Genomic DNA, 17315 nt, shown 5'->3' on the forward strand with positions numbered 1-17315 from the left:
TTTTTTCTTGTTTTTTTAAAATCACAAATCCAGGTTGGCAAACTAATCACTAAGCTTTGTTGCCTAGTCAACATGCCATGTCAGCGAATTAAATGGTGTCAAAAGACACGTCAGCATAATTAACACCATTAACACAAACACCAAGTCATTTTTAAATTAGAGGGATTAACGGTTTTAAACAGAGCAAACTTGAGGGACCAAAAGCTCCGGTTTGAAACTTCATGGACCAAAAGCAAAATGAAGGTAAACTATGAGGACCAAGCAATGTATTTTCCCAAAGTTTTAAACCTTATTAACTTTGTCTTAGAATTTAACAACTTTATAGCTTTATCCCTATTTAATATATTTTTTATAAAAAATAATAATTTATATAATAATAAATAATAAATAAAATAGTAAGTTCATATTAAAAATTGAATAAAATACCTATAGGGAAGACAAAAACAGTTTTTTCTTCATGTTTTATAAATAAGACTCCTGCGAAATTGAAATTCCCTTTTCTCTTAAACATTAACCATTACCAAAAGCCAAACTCTGCACAAAGTCCAAGTAAATTTGTTCATGTTAAAAATCTCTGTTTTTTTCTTGATTTGTGAAATAAAAATTTGAAAGTATATACCAGCTTTAAATGTTTTTTATTTTGTATTTTTTTTTGGTAAAATATTTGAAGCACACATATCTGGATAGGCTTGTAAATTTGGAAAAAGACATTGTTCGTAAATGAGAAGGAAAAATCATGAAACCTCATCTAAACATCATGTGTTTGGGGAAGAAGTGATTAAGAAAAAAAAGGATCAAAGAAAGAAACAAAAGCAAGAGAGGGACTGGCGAGGGACCCACGACCCAAAGTTACGGGAAGGAGATTCCTTCCTACTAATTAATTACTCTCACGCGGGGCAATCCCTTTTTGCTTTGTCGGTCAGATAATGTGATGATTTGTGAAATAATTTTTTTTTTTACCAGATTTGTGAAATAAAAATTTGAAAGCATCCTATATGCCAGATTTAACTGTTTGTTAGTTTTTATTTTTTTTGGTAAAATGTTTGAAGCGCACATATTTGTAGAGTTTTGTAAATAAATAAGAAGGAAAAGTCATGACGCCTCACTAAAGCAAGTCTTTGCCTTTCAGTAGACGGCAGTAGCTAGTTAGGTAAAGAGAAGGGAAAAAGGTTGGTTCTTTCGTCTTCCACATCTCTACTTTTATTGCAGTTCGGCGTCTGTGGATCACAGCAGTGACTGTGGAGAAGAAAGCAAGATTGCTTCAACAGCTTTCGTAGCAGTATAGATCTCTGTATAATGAGTTTTAAAGATCTGCACAAAAGCTTCTCTTTATTTTACCCACTCGTTTTAATTTCATACCTTTGATTCATTTTCTTGTTTTCTTAATATGATTATATATTGTTGCAGATTATTACCCTTTGGTCAAACGAAAAGACGGAACCCTTGCAATGGCACGTTGTGCCAGAGGAGAATCTTCTTCCAGTTCTAATCCTTGTAATTCAACTCCTAACTTAGATGATGCTTTCAATAGAAGAGGCATCAAAACTTTCGGGTAAGTTTTCTTTTACAATCATTTAATCATATTTTCCATATTTATTTGTGGCACAGATTCGTTTTGGTTTAAATGGTGTATAATCGTTTGAAGCAGAGATGATGGTAACATGAAAGTAGCATCCATTATAGGCCCAGATGATAATCTCCCGTTAATAATAAAGCATATCTAACGTATTTAATTTCTTAAATTTACATCAAGTTTCACTTTACTCTCCTTAATCATTTGGTTGGCAGAAAAAAATTGTAGTCCTTTGAACTTAACGCTAATAAAAAATATTAACTCAATCATTTTAAAATAATAAAATGGTTTTGAAATGCTGACATATTAATTTTTAATTTAAAATATCTAAAAAAATATTTAAAATAAAACTTTATTAATAATTTTGCAATTTAATTATTATAAAAAATTTTCCTTACTTTTTATCGTGAAAAAATTATCTAATTAATCTTAAAATTTAAATCATTTGAAAAGTTATAATTATTTTAAGGACTAGTGTTATTAGTAACTTTTATACTCAATCTAATATCATAATTTAAAAAGCTGCATAAAAATTAATAAGTCGTAATTTAAGATATTTTTAGATTAATAATTTTATGAAAATTTAAAAGTAAATCTTATAGAACTATGTTAGAAAATTTGATCATAGGAAATAATTATGTTTGATGGCATCTTTAATTAGGTTTTATTTTAAATACTTTTTAATTTACATATTTTAAATTAAAAATTAATATGTCAATATTTAAATGCTGAATCATCATTTTGAAGCTGTTGAGTTAACATTTTATGTTAGCAAGGTTAACAGTAGTAAATTTAATGGACCAAAAATACACATTTTAAACTTGTAATGCTAAACTGAAACTTAAAGAAGTAAATATATACTTTAAGCCTTTTGCCAATATATTTATTATGTTATACTTCAACAAACGTTATATAATTGGTTCATTATTGAAGTATGGATTACTGATTCTGTTAATTTTAATTAATCAATTATAAATAATATTGGTTTACATGCATTTACATTATATGTGATTTGAATAATCTAATAATAATTATTAATAAATGATTTGAATAATCTAATAATTATTATTAATAAATACTTTTTTTTAAAAAAGGTTCTAAGATGGTACGGGACGAGTTGAGCATCCGGAGACATTACAAATTGAACGCCTCTAATCATGTTATTCCATACCTAATATACAATTTCTTTTTCTTTCTTTTCTTCCCAAACACCTGCAATATTTACAGCAAAATTAGGCACCCAACTCTCTAATAGCACGCTGCTAACATTTCAGTCCTTCAAAATTATAAATTTAATCAAACCCAACAATAATTATCAGTCATCCTTCTCAGTGCAGTTTTTTCTATTGTTTATTTGAAATTTCTATAAGCATTTCCCCTAACTTTCAGTTATTTTTATGAGAAATATATTCTCTATAATGAAATCACCTGCAGCCCACTATTTAATTATCTTCTCGGTAATATATGAAGTCTCCTAATGATAAGTTTTCTTTTTCATTTGTTTTCTTTATGAAGATTATGTTTTGACTTTATATTAGAAGTCCCTTTATACTTGTGAACAATATCATTTAAATTTGTGAGGAGCACTATTTCCATTGTAAAATAGAAAATTGGAAGGTATTCATTTTGATCTGTTAAGAGAAAAATCAAATTTTTAAATGATGAATGGATTAACCAAATGACAATGCACATTGATAATTAATAAGTTGATGAATACAGACCCAACAAAATTATGAATAATTCGATTGTCTTTTGGGTCAAGTGATCACATTTCTAATTTTAATGAGCAGAATGATCAATTCTTATTTGCTCAACTATTCCCTGTTATATAAAAAAAAAAAAGTATTGTAGCTTTAGTAAACAATATTCGTGAAAAGTCGCATTTTTCATTATTATTTTAATTAATTTATTATGACTATACAAGTCATGTTAAACAATTTTGTATATATTTTTTTTTGATAGGCGTGAAGCAGATCTTATAGAAGAAATAGTCACAGATGTACGGGCTTACATAATTCCTAAATTACCATCTTATGTTGACAATCTAGTTGGGATTGAGTCAAGAGCACGTGATATAATGTCTCTCTTGGAGGTTGGGTTGGATGACAGACGTTTTGTAGGGATATGGGGTATGGGCGGGGTGGGTAAAACAACTCTTGCTAGAGTTGTTTTTGAAAAACTATCCCACGATTGTGAAGTGTGTTGCTTCCTTGCTAATGTTAGAGAAACATTCGAGAAAGAAGGCAAGGTCTCTTTGCAACAGAAGCTTCTTAAAGTCATGACTATTCCTAATGATTACGAAGGATTGAAGATGATAAGAAATTGTCTCTGCGATAAAAAGGTTCTTCTAGTCATTGATGATGTAGATAATGAGGATCAATTAACTAATTTGGCCGAAAGTCCAGATTGGTTTGGCAAAGGAAGCAGAATAATTTTTACAACAAGAGATAAGCACTTGCTCACCTCATTTGAAGTAGATGAGCAAAGAATATATGAGATGAAAACCATGGAGGAAGATGAATCTCTTCAACTCTTTTTAAACAAAGCATTCAACAAAGGCCATCCTCCTGATGAGGCTTATTGGAAGCTATCTAAATCTGTAGTTGAACATGCAGCTGGTCTTCCTTTGGCACTTAAAGTTTTGGGTTCTTTTCTTCACGGAAGGAAAAAAAATGAGTGGATAGATACTTTAGATAAATTGAAGAAAAGTTATCTTGCTAAAGATATTTCTCAAGTGCTTAAAATAAGTTATGATGGATTGGATGAGCAACAACGGGCAATATTTTTAGATATTGCTTGTTTTTTCAAGGGTTACAAAAAAAAAATGTAACTAAAATATTGAAAAGGTGTGATCTTAACCCAACCATTGGAATAGGGGTCTTGATTGACAGAACTTTACTAGTTGAAACAGATAATGGCACATTAGAGATGCATGATTTACTTCAAGAGCTGGGTAGGAATATTGTTCATCAAGAATCTCCCAAGAATATTGGCAAGCGTAGCAGGTTGTGGGAGTTTGAGGAAATTAAGGAAGTATTGAAAAATAACAAGGTGAGTGCCATATTTTCTAAATATCTCATTTTGTTGACATACATTTAATGTTTTTAATGTTCTTTATTTTCTTATCATTCTCATGTTATTTTTCTTGCAAATGACATTTTTATTAGGGATCTGAAGCAATAGAAGCTATTTTTATGCAAGATTGGTGTCGGTACGAGCAAGATAAAATAGAAGTACATCCTGAAGCTTTTTCAAAGATGAGTAACCTTAGGCTCTTCTTATGTATGATATATAACAATCCGTTCATCTTCCCAAGTGAATGGAAATTTTTGGCTGGTGCATTAAAAGTTGTTGTTTGGCCATATTCTCCTTTGGAAGCTCTTCCACTTGAAACTCAATTGAATGGACTTGTTGAAATGGACATGTCACATAGCAAAATAAAACAACTTTGGAACAACAAACAGGTAAGATTGATACTTCATGCATGATTGTTTATCTTAAAATTATATCCTTGTGTTCATGTTTTATTGATATACTGCTTAGTTAGACTGACTCTACCATCTTTTGTTTGATTCTAGCATATGACAAAGTTGAAATCTATCGTATTGGAAAAGTCTCTCAATTTGACCGAAACTCCAGACTTCTCAGGTGCTCCAAATTTAGAACATTTACATCTTGGTGGATGCACATCTCTTGTCAAGGTTCATCCCTCCCTTGGACAACTGGGAAAGCTTGTTGAGGTGGACTTGAATCATTGTTCAAACCTTGAAATCCTACCAAAAAAATTGGAAACAAATTCTTTGGTGAAGTTAAACCTTAGGGGGTGTAAAAAAGTTGCAAAGCTCCCGGAGTTTGGGGAAGATATGGAAAAACTATCATATCTTGATGTGGGTACTGCTTCTATAACTAGACTTCCTGAAACAGTTGGATCCTTGACAGGTCTTGAATATTTAAATTTGAGTGGCTGTAAAATTGAAAATCTTGACAAGTTGTTGAAGACTCACATAACTCACCAAATTTCCGGCTTGAATGTAACGTCCTTAACAGAGTTATATTTAAGCGGGTGTGGCTTAGATGATGGATCGATTCCTGATTTTGACAGTTTATCATCGCTCATTGTATTGGATCTAAGCGTTAATGATTTTGAGAATCTACCCATTGGTTGCTTCTCTGGTCTTTCTCGACTTGTCTTCCTTTCATTGAATTGCTGCAAAAGGCTCAAGTCATTGCCAAGGCTCCCATCACGATTAATTCGATTACATGCCTCCGGTTGTGATTCAATGGAACCATTATCATCAGATGGACAGTTATGGAATTTGGTTGCTTCACTTGACCACGAGGTATGCGTTTCTCTTCCTACACCTCTAATGCGTATTTTTTCCACCTTAAAACTGCAATTATATAACATGACTAATTTTTGTTCTCAGTGTCGTTGGCGAACTGAATGTGAAGTCGATGATGATTGGGATGAAGATGGGCTGCAAGAAGTTCCTTCTGTGCTATTCCATTATGTGTGTCTTATTTTTGTGTTTTTTTTCTCACATATGCTCCCTTCATGGGTAATTAATGTTAATAACATATTGTTTGATATGTTTGCAGGGAGCTGAACGGCTTCCCCCGCTAAGAGATTTCTGTGCAAGTCTTCCAGGATGCGAAATACCATCATGGTTTCCACATATAGAAGATTGCCATTTGGATGAGTGGGGTAGCAAACATGAGATTAAAGTGGACATACCTCCATATTTTCGTGACAGTGAATGGTGCGGAATTGTTGTGTGCTTCCGTATGTCAGGTTACGGTGATGGTGATTGGAACGTTGGTTGGAGTAGCAAAGCTGCAGAAGATGATGATGATTATATACTCGAAGTGTGGGAGTGTGATATTCCTTACTCCCTTTCCGAAAAGCAGGGCATAATAATGGTGTTGGAATTAAATGAGGAAACATGTTGGCGGCACCTAAGAGCTCATCATAGCAATTCCCTTCGCATTCTATTTTCTGCTGACCATTCGGGTCACGATTGGGAAGTAAAGGAATGTGGGTGGAGTGTGATATGTAAAGAAGAGATACAAGATTGGTGCAATCTCAATGGTTTCTTCAACCAAGCCACCCAACCCCAGCTTGCTTCTTCTGATGAGGTCAAGGTTCCGCTGAGAGCACTTGTGGAATTCTTTTTAGGGGAGCGGTGTTTGACTCGCTGATTCAAGAACCAGAGAAAAATGGACGAGAATAGGTAACAATGACTCATTGTCTTCCTACTCCTTCCATTCTAATATAATATTTGTCACTCCAGATATTTGTCTTTGTTTCAAAAATTTTTGCCATTTGATGAAGTTTTCAGAGAGAGAAAGAATTTAATTAATTTCCTTGTTATAAATGAACACTGAGCACTTGTTAACATGAATAAAGGCATTTAATGAAGTGAAATACCATTGCATTTCGGTAAAATTTAAATATTTTGTTATTTTCTTCAACACAAACCGAAAGTGATAATTCACGAGCGAAGAAAATCATTTTCTCTATAAATTAAAAAAAAAAACAAGTCAAGTTCCATACACTTTATGTGATGATGTAACAGTGGATTTCATAAGAACAGTAAAGTGTAAGTGACATGAATCATTCCTCTCATATACCTGCGGGGATGCAAACACAGGTGTCAATAACATAATCATATTATTTACCATAACAAACTAGAAAAAAAAAAGGACAATAAAAAGAACCAGTAAATAAAAAGAACCAGAGTTATGAAACAGAGTGAATCTTGGAAGCCGTCAATTTGGTTGAAAGCACCCTCCCCTGTTTCCAATTTTGAAAGAGATCCAAGTTCCATGCATAATTACAAGTTTGAGTTAGTACGTAAAACTATACAACTTGGCTACACAAATTAGATAAATTGTTTTAATATTGATGATATCATATGGTAATAGAATATTTTGGTATATAACATGTTGATGTATCACCTGTAAAGAAACAGAGCATTTAAAAATAAAGTGAAATAAAAAGACATGTCTCAATGTGCGTGAGCAATTTTGTTCGCAAAATTAGTTATGTGTTGATAATAAAACCTCAAAAAAAAAAAAAGAAGAAAAATTCTATCATATGGATATGTTTATTTCAGGAAGAAGAAGAGAACAAATAAATGATAAACAGTTCAAGAAGAAGAGATAAGTAGAAGTAGTTCATAGTTAGACAAACATAAACATATGTTTGGCACGAATTATATTTTTATGATGAAATTAAATTGTAATAAGAATATATAAATATATTTAGGTACGTATGCATGCATGCACATAAAATTGGTGGAAGCCATTTAGTTTATGATGATTAATTAAGTGGCTCAAATATTGATTACTTATTGTATTTGTTTATTGTGTATATAACATAATAGGAAATGTATTGTATAAATAAAATTCTATTCTTGTTCATACTGAAATAAAGGGATGTGGGTGGAGAGTGATATGTAAAGAAGACATACAAGAGTGGCGCCATCTAAATCATTTCAGCCAAGAGAGTGCATCGCAAAAGCCATTCATTTGTTTGACCAGATGAGGACTTTTGACCTCAAAATCATTTATAAATTAATCGTTAAAAAGATGATTTTCAATTTCACATTCTAAAATATTTATGTAATTCGATATATTGCCTGAATTTCTTGCGAACGACCAAAAGAATAAACAACTGGTAGGGACAGTAATTAATCAAGAGAATTCTAGACATACTTAATTGGCAGAGTAATTTTTTCAAAATAATTAAGGGTTAAAACGTATCTAACAAAATTTTTTTTTAATAACATTCAAAATATTTTAAGATGTTGAATACACTAAATATTACTAAAAGATGAAGATTCTCAGTGATACTGAAAAAATAATTTATGTTGTTGAATAAAAATTTTATGATGCTGAATGTATCTTAATCCAACAGTTAATTTCAATTTTCATTGAAGGGATTTCAACACTTTTGCAGATACATACGTTTACTTGGACAACTATTTTAATATATATGTGTGTGTATAGGGAAAAGAAAAAATAATAATAAATGAATAAAACAGAAGCACTGGTTAATTAAAACCTTGTTTGACTTTTATTTTGGTCTTAAATATAAAACCTCAATCTACTTTATTTATGCATTTTTTCAAAGTAATCCTTCTGATAATAGTAGTTCTAGCTAATACACTTGATTAGCAAGGATATTTTAGGAAAGATAATACTTATTTATTAGAAATAACTAACTTAACTTATTTCCTTAATCTCCTCAAATTAGTCAACTAACTTTTATATTTAGAATTGGAGGTAGTACTTTGTTTAGAAAAGTTAACAAAGAACTTACCATATCTAAATAGAGAAAAAATCTAAACAAAATGTTAGATTAATTTATCTAAAAGTAAATTCCTTAACCAATTCAAATAAGAGATTGAACTGTTGTTAGTAGATTGCTTAAATTTCATCTGAACCACCAAAATAACCAATAAATGAAGGATTAATTGGTTAAGGAAGATTTGTAAGAAAAGTGAAAGGAATTTAAAATTATCTCTGCTGTTAAAAAAAAAATTTGGCTAGCTCAATCATAATTATGTCCAACAAAAATATAGATTTCATTTGCATATGTCCACTAGCTAGTTCTGTGAAGCTAATTCATAATGACAAGAACTAAAAAGACCGCTAATCATCATCATAATGAAGGGAATAATAATAATAAACTCAAGTTCTCCTCATCAAATTTATATCAACTACGACAATCCAATGAGTATAGTATCTAATTCGTTTGACTCAGTTTTGACGTATATATTGTAATTACTTTTATATATATAAATATATATATTTTAATTACACAAGTGTTTCCACTCATTTTTCATATCAATCATCAATAACGTTATTAGATAGGCAGACGATACTTATCCTAAAGCGTCGGTGATCAAATGACAATCCTCTATAATCCCTACTACTATTCTACTCATAGCCACGTTTGGTAGGAGGGATTGAGGGGGAGGGAATGGGATTGGAGGGCGGATTGGGTGATTTTGTCATGTTTGGTAGGAGGGATTAAAGATTACCAGGATTGAGCAATGCCACATTAGTGGGATTATACAATCCCACCTTCCCCCCTGGTAATGCGTTTGAATCCTAGGACTAAAATGTATAAAAGACAAAAATACCCATATTACAATAATGTTAAGACAAAATGTATATTTTGTTACAGGCTTGAAATATTTTATTTCAGACAGGAATGTTTTGTTACAGACTTAAAATATTTTTTTTTAGATAGGAATATTTTAATAACTATTTAAAGTAAGATGTGGATTATCTTACTTGAACTTATATTACAGAAAATTACAGTAAGAACTGTCATTTGTTTCTTCTTCTTTTTTTTTTATCTTACATATTATTAATTTCAAAGCGCATTACTAAATTTTAACAAAATTATAATTTTAAAGACCTAGTGATAACTTTTTCTAATAAAAATTTTATAATTTTAAGAAATTATTAATAATTCATCAGGATAAATTTTAAGGAAGTATTATTTTTTTTATTACTTTTTTTTTTGTATATAAATTTGTTGAGATACGATAGAAAGCCATTTCTGATTTTTAAAACATTTAATCTATTCTCATTGTAAAATGAGTAAAAATTTAATGTATTTATTTTTAAAACAATATATATGATCGGGCAGTTTTCTTTTTATTACAAGAGGAGTGTATAAGGTTGGAGTCCCAAGCTCTAAAATACCGGGGGTATTATAATCTTTTAATTTTGTATATCTTATTATAAATAAAATAAATGCATGTATTCCTTCACACATTACCTCCTACCAAACATAAAATAAAAGTCCCATTCCCAATCCCATTACCATTGCCATTCCCAATCCCATTACCATTCCCATTCCATCAAAACCAATCCCTCCTACCAAACATGTAATGTTTCAACTGGAAGATTAGATTGGCCACCAAGCTAACAATAATAGATCTCTCCTTCCTTGGTTCTGTCTCCTTAAGCTATCACGGTTACTGCTGCTACTGACATTCCTTCTTCCGTGGGTTCTACTATGGAAATCACCCCGTCTTAGAGGTGGCAGCTTAGGATAAGAGTTATGCTGAACCAACTAATTAAATGAACAACACAGTCAGAGCGATAAATATGGTTATCACAACAAGATACCTTCACAAATTACAGAGTATGAAATTACAATTAAAAAACAACAGGTTTATCGCAATGACAGAAGTAAAGAAAATGAAATAAATATGAGAAACATATCTCATACTATTACGTGCATCAAATTAATACTCATCACAAGCTAAGAACTCAGTTATCAAATGCTTGAGAAAGATTAATTAAAATTAATATCAGAAGCACCAACCTCTGCTTGTGTTAACTTGTTGAAATCAATGGTGGGATTGCCCCAATCTTGCATCTCTTCTTTAGATAGCACCTGCCACCCACATTTCAATTGTGGGCTCTTAGAATATTGACAGGTGACACTAAGTTTGATGTGAAGACAGTTACTATTTCCTCTTAATTTGCTCATTGAAATCTAAAAGCATTAGGCAGAGGCAAGGCTGCCAGGCGTACACAAGTGAAATTTCATCTTCACGAGCTTTACAACTCCATGAAATGGTAAGTTTATCACAGGTTGACCTGTCTTTTATTTCTAGGCACACAGCAAGCCCAGACCATTTACTTGCACGAAAATATGGAGGGACGTCCACCACTAATTCATATTTTGAAGTACCACTTTCATTTGAAGGAATAGAGCCTCTGTTTGGAAACCATGAAGGTATCTCAGATTTTGGCATTATTGCAAGAAAATCTGCCTCGGGTACATATCTCGACTGTAACAAAATTAATATAACTTTCATTTCCAATAATTACTTCAAAAATGAGAATGAAGAATACAGAGGAAGACATCACAAAAATTTATACCTGAATGGACATATTTAAAACAAGGAATAAAAAATCATGTTATATCTATATAGTTAAAAGAAAAGGATAAAGAAATCGACATATTTGTAAGTTATAGTTAAACATACCTCATGGTCAAGTGATGAAACTAGATTCCCAATTCCATCTGATGATAAAGGCTCCATCGAGTCTCAACCAGTTGCATATAAATGGATTAACCTTGGTGGGAGTTTTGGCAGCGACTTAAGCCTCTCACAGTTATTCAAATAAAGATGAAGTAGTTGAAAAAGATTTGAGAAGCAACCAAAGGGTAAATTAGCAAAATCATTTCCTTCCAGGCTTTAAGTAATTAATGATGACAAACTACCTAAATCATCAGGAATTGAACCATCACTAATGCCACAGTAGCTCAAGCCTAATATGGTTAATGATGTTGGATTACAGCCAGACATTTGAAGAACAAGTCTTCGGGGGCCCCTTAGATTCAAACCTCCAAACCAGAAAAGAATCCAAGCTATTCTGGAAGTTTGGTTATAGCAGTTTTCCTTGCATCAAGCACTGTTAATTTTTTCATACATTCCGCAAGTTCTGGAAGAGTTGAATGTTTATCACACCAAATAATATCTAACTTTATCAAAGAGCTCATTTCCAATGTTTTCGGAAGGATTTCAAGACTGGTACAACACGACAAGGTCACTTCAACAAGCTTTTTCAACTCTCCAAGTGAATGATGAACCGTAATGAGAGATGAGCACCCTCCAAGGTTCAATTTTTCCAGGTTTGGAATTTATTCCAGGGCGCAAAATGCCATCATGGTTTCCAAATAAAGAAGATTATGGTGGTTTGGGTGGGAATAGATCGAAATGTGAGATGAAAGTGAACATACCTCCATCTTGTCATGATAGTGAATGGTCCGGAATTGTTGTATGCTTCCTTATCTTAGATTATGGTGGTTTAACGATTGATTGAAGTAGTAAAGCTGCAGAAGATGACGATTATGATACAAGCAATGAGTGGGGGCATAGCATTTCAGTCAGGCATGATGACCAGATTCCTCATCAGTGCATAATGATGTTAGAATTAAATGAGAAAACATGTTGGCAGCACCTATAGGTCATAACAATTCCCTTCACATCCAACTTTACACTCGCTCATCTCGCGGTGAGATGGAAATAATGGGATGTGGGTGAAGAGTGATACGTAAAGAAGAGATACAAGGGCAGCGTAATCGTGTTCGGTTCAACCAACTTGCTCCTCCTCATGATGAACTCAAGCTCCCCTAGAGAGTACTCGACAAATTCATTAAGAATGTGTAGTAGAGCGGAGCCATACAAAAATTGAAGCTATTTATTAGGTTTGTTATTCTGTATTGGATCACAGGACCGAACGACTTTGCAGTCTTTTCTCGCTGGAGATTTGTGAATTTGCTTTGCAGTAGCATATATTGTTGCGTGTTGGGGGCTCTGTTTGTAGATTTTAGAGTTGAGTTTGATGTATTTCGTTGGCTAGCCGCTTCTTTTAGATTGGTGTGTGTTTGTAATGACTTTGTTGTTTGAATGTCAATACTTCTTGCGGCCAAAAGAATTTTTTACAAGATGTGAGATTACTATTGATAAACACACAATATTAATTCACACATTCGTCATCCCGAATAATGGCAAGGGGTGATTTTGAAGGAGAAAATTAATTGTTGAAAAACAATAATTATGGCCGATATTCTTTTTCTTTGACCAAGATGAATTTTTTTTAATTTCAAAGTTAGCATTTTTTCTCTAAAATTTTGACCTCAAAATCATTTATAAATTAATTGTGGAAAATTATGTAATTCGAAATATTGATTAAATTTCATGCAAATACCCAAAAGAATAAACAATATATCTGTAGGGACAGTAACTAATCAGCAGAGTTCAATACATACTCAACTGGTGGAGGAAAATTTCCAAATTCCAGGAAGAAAAAAAAAACGCTCTGGATATTCGCTATCTTAAATCACACTTATTTTTTCTGTCAAATAATTAAGCGTTAAAATGCATCCAGCAAAATATTTTTTTTTTTCATACCATTCAGCATCCTAAAATATACTTCAGTAGTACTCACTATTCTGAAATATTTTTGGTGCAATTTTGTCCTTAAAGATTCTTTTCATGAGTAGTGACTAATGAGCATTCTAAACTTAGGATATTGAATATTATTAGAAAAATATTTTAAGATATTAGATGCACCAAGTATTACTAAAAACAGTTTAGAATTTTGAGTGCTACTTGTTTTTTTTTTTGGCCTGAGAATCATAAATTAGATTAGAATATGCTATTAAAAATTATTTTAGGATGTTGAATCTATCTTGACCTATAAATTAATTTCAATTTTTCTTGAAGGGATTTCAACACTTCTGCAAACATAGAAGTTTACTCGGACAAGATTCTTAATACTAGCACCATTCCTTAATATAAGAGTTAGTTTGACTTCTAATTTGATCCTAAATATAAGGCTCCAATCCACTTTGCCTTTAATATTATTTTTTTTCCAACGTTGTCCTTGCAGTAGTTTGACATATCAAAAGTTTCATCAAATGTTAAAGCTAATGGTATTTTAGGAAAGATAAAACCTATTTCTTTTAAATGATTAACTTTAAAAACTTCTCCAATTTACTTAAATTAGTTAACTAACTCTTGAATTAAGGACCAGAGAGAGTATATATACAACTTTTGGTCCTTAATATAAGAGCTACTTTGACATTCAATTTCGTCCTAAAATATAAGACCCAAGTTTATTTTGTCTCATATTTATTTATTTATTTCTTTTTAAAATAGTTCATGTAGTAGTTACACATGTTAAAATATTCATAAATAGTAGTTTTAACTAATACATATGATTAATAAGGGTATTTTATGGAAGACAACACTTATTTATTACAAATAACTAACTTAATTAATTTTTTTAATCTACTCAAATTAGTCAACTAGTTCTTATATTAAAGATCGGAGGTAGTATATGTATTGGAAAAGAAAAGAATAAATGATTAATATACGCTCTGTTTAGAAAAATTCAACCAGAACTTACCGCATCCAAATAGAGAAAAAAACATATTTATCAAAAAGTAAATTCTCTAACCAAATCAAATCAGAGATTGACCTGTTTTTAGAAATTTACACTGTCCAACCAAACATAAACAAAGAGATGCATCATTGGATAATCAGCCATTCAATCTTCACATCAAAGACAATTAAGTGAAATGTGTTTGGATTAACATTGACTAATAGAATTCGGACAAAATTGATTTATAAACATGATTTTGTGGAGAATTGATTTTGTTATGACACAATTATTACATTGACGATTTTATCCTTTATTAATAAATGAGAAGTCTTCATAATTAATTAATAGGCTATAGTATACATTTGATCCTTTAACCTTATGTAATGTTTTAATTTAGTCTCTTAACTCTAAAAAAATTATTTTTAATCTTTTAACCCTAAAATCTTTAGGCTTAAATGATGTTTTTTTATAATAATTATGATTATTTTGAAAATTAAACTTAACATTTTTGCATTTCTGATTATTTTATCAATATTTAAAATCTCAACTAGAAATCACACATATAATTATATTTGATTAGATTTGAAATTCTATTAGATATTATTCAAATCCCAATTAATATACTATTTAAATTCAGATTCAAAATTAATTATTAATTTCTTCATTTAAGCCTACTTGAAATTTCAATGAAGATATTATTCAAATCTGAAATTAATTAATAGATTCTCCATTTGAGCCTCCAATTAAAATCTCTTTTAATTATAATGCTCCCCATTTAATATAATATATTCAAATTCTAGATTTAATTATAATGATCTCAATTTGATTCAATATATTAAAATGCCAATCAAGATATTATTCAAATCTTATTAATTAAATATTTAGATTTCATAATGTCACATTTGACTTTTTTTAAACGAATCAGATTTACAAGATTTCAATAGCATAGTTGATGTTACCATTTTTTGTTAATAATTTTATGGTTAAAGGACTAAAAATATATTTTTGAACTTTAAGCGAGTAAATTAAAGTCTTATATAAAATTAAAAGATAAATGTATCCTTTAGCCTAATTAATAAATAAGGATAATTTAAATAAGATGCTATTATATTCTTTGTGGAATTTAAGCTGTTCATTAACTCTCTTAGGATCTGTTTGGATTAGTGATTGAAAAAGTAACTTATTGTAATTTGACTTTTGGAAAAAGTGAAAGCTGATTAAAAGCTAAATTGGGTCATATAAATTAGCTTGGATTGAATTTTATAAAAATTAGTTTATAAAAGTTAGATTGGGTAACAAGTTGTTTGAATTATGATTGAATAAAAGTAAGTTTAGTTTGTATAATTACCAAAATGGGTATGAGTTTATTAGATAATAAAAAATAATAAAATTTTTTTACATAATACAATAAATTAAAATTAGTAAATTTAATTCGTACAATTAACTAGATTAGTATGAGTGTTATAAAAAAAGAGGTTAATACTATTTTGGTCCCTATAGTTTAATCTTATTTGGTTTTGGTCCCTGAAGTTTGAAACTAGTATTTTTGGTCCTTCAAGTTTATCCCGTTTAAAAACGTGATCCTTATAGTTTGAAAAGGATTTGGAGTTATTATTTACAGTGTTAAGTTTGCTTATGTGGCACTAATGGTGTTAAGTTTGCATATTTGGAGAGCTGCTGTGGTTGGTGACATGGCAAAATTGCTGAGTGAGTAACTAATAAATTACCTGAAATTGTTATTAAAGGACAAAAATTTCAAAACGTAAGCACTGACGAACCTGAGAAAAGCAGTGGAGGAAAAGGAAAAGGGGCTTAGGTTAGCTTGACCCATTCGTCGGAGAAGTTTGACGGTGGTCATCGATAGTCAAATTATCGGCGATCATACGTTGTTTAGTTTTTGTGTGCTTTGTTTTTCTTACTGGTTTTTGTAATGTTCAATAGCCTGGTTTTTTATATTTGCAAAGATAAATTTCAAGAGATGGCAGCTTTAGTAGGTGATAAATTGTGCTGTCATAGCTACCTGCTTGCACGCATATATTAATGTTGTTTAACTTTCTGTTGCAGACTTTAGCTGAACTAAAATTGGAGGACAGTGGTTGTTAAGGGAACAGAGAAACATGAAAAGTACCGTAATTGCTTTTTGGCTAATGGTTGTTGCTTGAGTCCTTGATCCATCTGATTGGAGCTATTTATTATGTGTTGTTTATTGTTACTGTTGTGACTTCTGAACAGAAATTGGCATCCCTGCGTCTTACTCTAGAGAAACACGGGGCAACAAATGAACGCCTAAAGAATGAAGGTGACATTCATGTTCTTCTTTCTGCTTAAATACAATGATTTTTTGTTCGCTCTGGTGCATTTTCATGTTTGTTTGAACCTATCGGGGAATATAGATCAAAGTGAATGCATGGTAGATTCTCCCCTTATTTTGTGTTGATAGGTGTAAGAGTACAATATATTAGAATTAGAAGAATAGGAGATTGATAAATAAGAAGCTTCAGCTTCCTTCATGCTGCCATGTGGGCATGTCTTAAATCATAAAAATATGATGCAACTTGCTATTACCATGCCAAATTCTCTCAATTATTGTAATGGCCTTTTAATTCTCTCAATTTATAGTGACTACTGTAGAAAGTATATTTAGAAAGGTAACACCAGAGTATGATTATACTTCTATGTAAAACTCATGTCTCATGATTAAGCAAAGGTTTTTTTTGCCTTTTAACATCTCTCTGCATTGTTTACATTCATTTTGTGAATGTGGATGATCTCAACAAAAATCCAATCCCATCAATCAATGAGTTAAATAAAACAT

At 31.0% G+C, this 17315-nt stretch overlaps 2 protein-coding genes across 2 annotated transcripts; both read left to right on the forward strand.

Annotated features, from left to right (window-relative positions):
• Positions 1–221: 221 nt before the first annotated feature.
• LOC114737081 (TMV resistance protein N-like) lies at positions 222–4403 on the forward strand. Its single transcript, XM_028924977.1, has 3 exons — positions 222–243; positions 1408–1552; positions 3536–4403. Exons 1-3 carry the CDS (start codon positions 222–224, stop codon positions 4401–4403), a joined length of 1035 nt encoding a protein of 344 aa, XP_028780810.1.
• On the forward strand, positions 3907–6772 carry LOC114737082 (TMV resistance protein N-like). The gene is made up of 5 exons (XM_028924978.1): positions 3907–4624; positions 4741–5037; positions 5152–5913; positions 6001–6084; positions 6173–6772. Exons 1-5 carry the CDS (start codon positions 4502–4504, stop codon positions 6770–6772), a joined length of 1866 nt encoding a protein of 621 aa, XP_028780811.1. The 5' UTR covers positions 3907–4501.
• Positions 6773–17315: the final 10543 nt, after the last annotated feature.

Source organism: Neltuma alba, unplaced genomic scaffold (assembly GCF_004799145.2).
Source record: "Neltuma alba isolate B1F8T4 unplaced genomic scaffold, ASM479914v2 tig00013403_pilon, whole genome shotgun sequence".
Classification (NCBI taxonomy): Eukaryota; Viridiplantae; Streptophyta; class Magnoliopsida; order Fabales; family Fabaceae; genus Neltuma; species Neltuma alba.